The sequence below is a fragment of the Papilio polytes genome, unplaced genomic scaffold (genome assembly GCF_000836215.1).
Source record: "Papilio polytes unplaced genomic scaffold, Ppol_1.0 DF824102.1, whole genome shotgun sequence".
Lineage (NCBI taxonomy): Eukaryota > Metazoa > Arthropoda > Insecta > Lepidoptera > Papilionidae > Papilio > Papilio polytes.
Genome location: NW_013525102.1, coordinates 3637222 through 3637501, shown reverse-complemented (window position 1 = coordinate 3637501; position 280 = coordinate 3637222). Strand labels below are relative to the sequence as shown.

At 50.7% G+C, this 280-nt stretch overlaps 1 protein-coding gene across 4 annotated transcripts in view; it reads left to right on the top strand.

Annotated features, from left to right (window-relative positions):
- Positions 1-280, top strand: part of LOC106099777 (mitochondrial sodium/hydrogen exchanger 9B2) — a 31627-nt gene that overhangs the window by 19081 nt on the left and 12266 nt on the right. Inside the window, exon 1 of one of the 4 annotated variants that reach the window (XM_013278429.1) lies at positions 7-247. The exons of the other annotated variants lie outside the window; for them this stretch is intronic. Coding sequence (XP_013133883.1) covers positions 162-247 — 86 coding nt within the window. The 5' untranslated portion in view covers positions 7-161. Of the gene's footprint in view, positions 1-6; positions 248-280 lie in introns of those variants that run through there. 4 annotated transcript variants of the gene reach the window in all.

Here is a 280-nt window from a genome sequence, read left to right as displayed (position 1 = left end):
ACTCGCGGTTCGCAGCCGAGCCTTCTCTTATAAGATGCACACTCGCCGCGTCATAGGTGTGAAGCGTGCACGGCCGAGCGGCATGCCCCGTGCGCACTCCGATACGCTCGTATGCCGATATTTACTTTTAGTTTAATTACGTTCGCATAGTGCCATGTAGGATGTCTCACAGTAGCCTCAGCTGCCACTACGACAGCTATCTCCCCTCGGACTCCTCTCTAGAGACAGACGCACTTAACCGACATTGGTGAGTTATTTTTCAAATTTACCTGTTGAAATT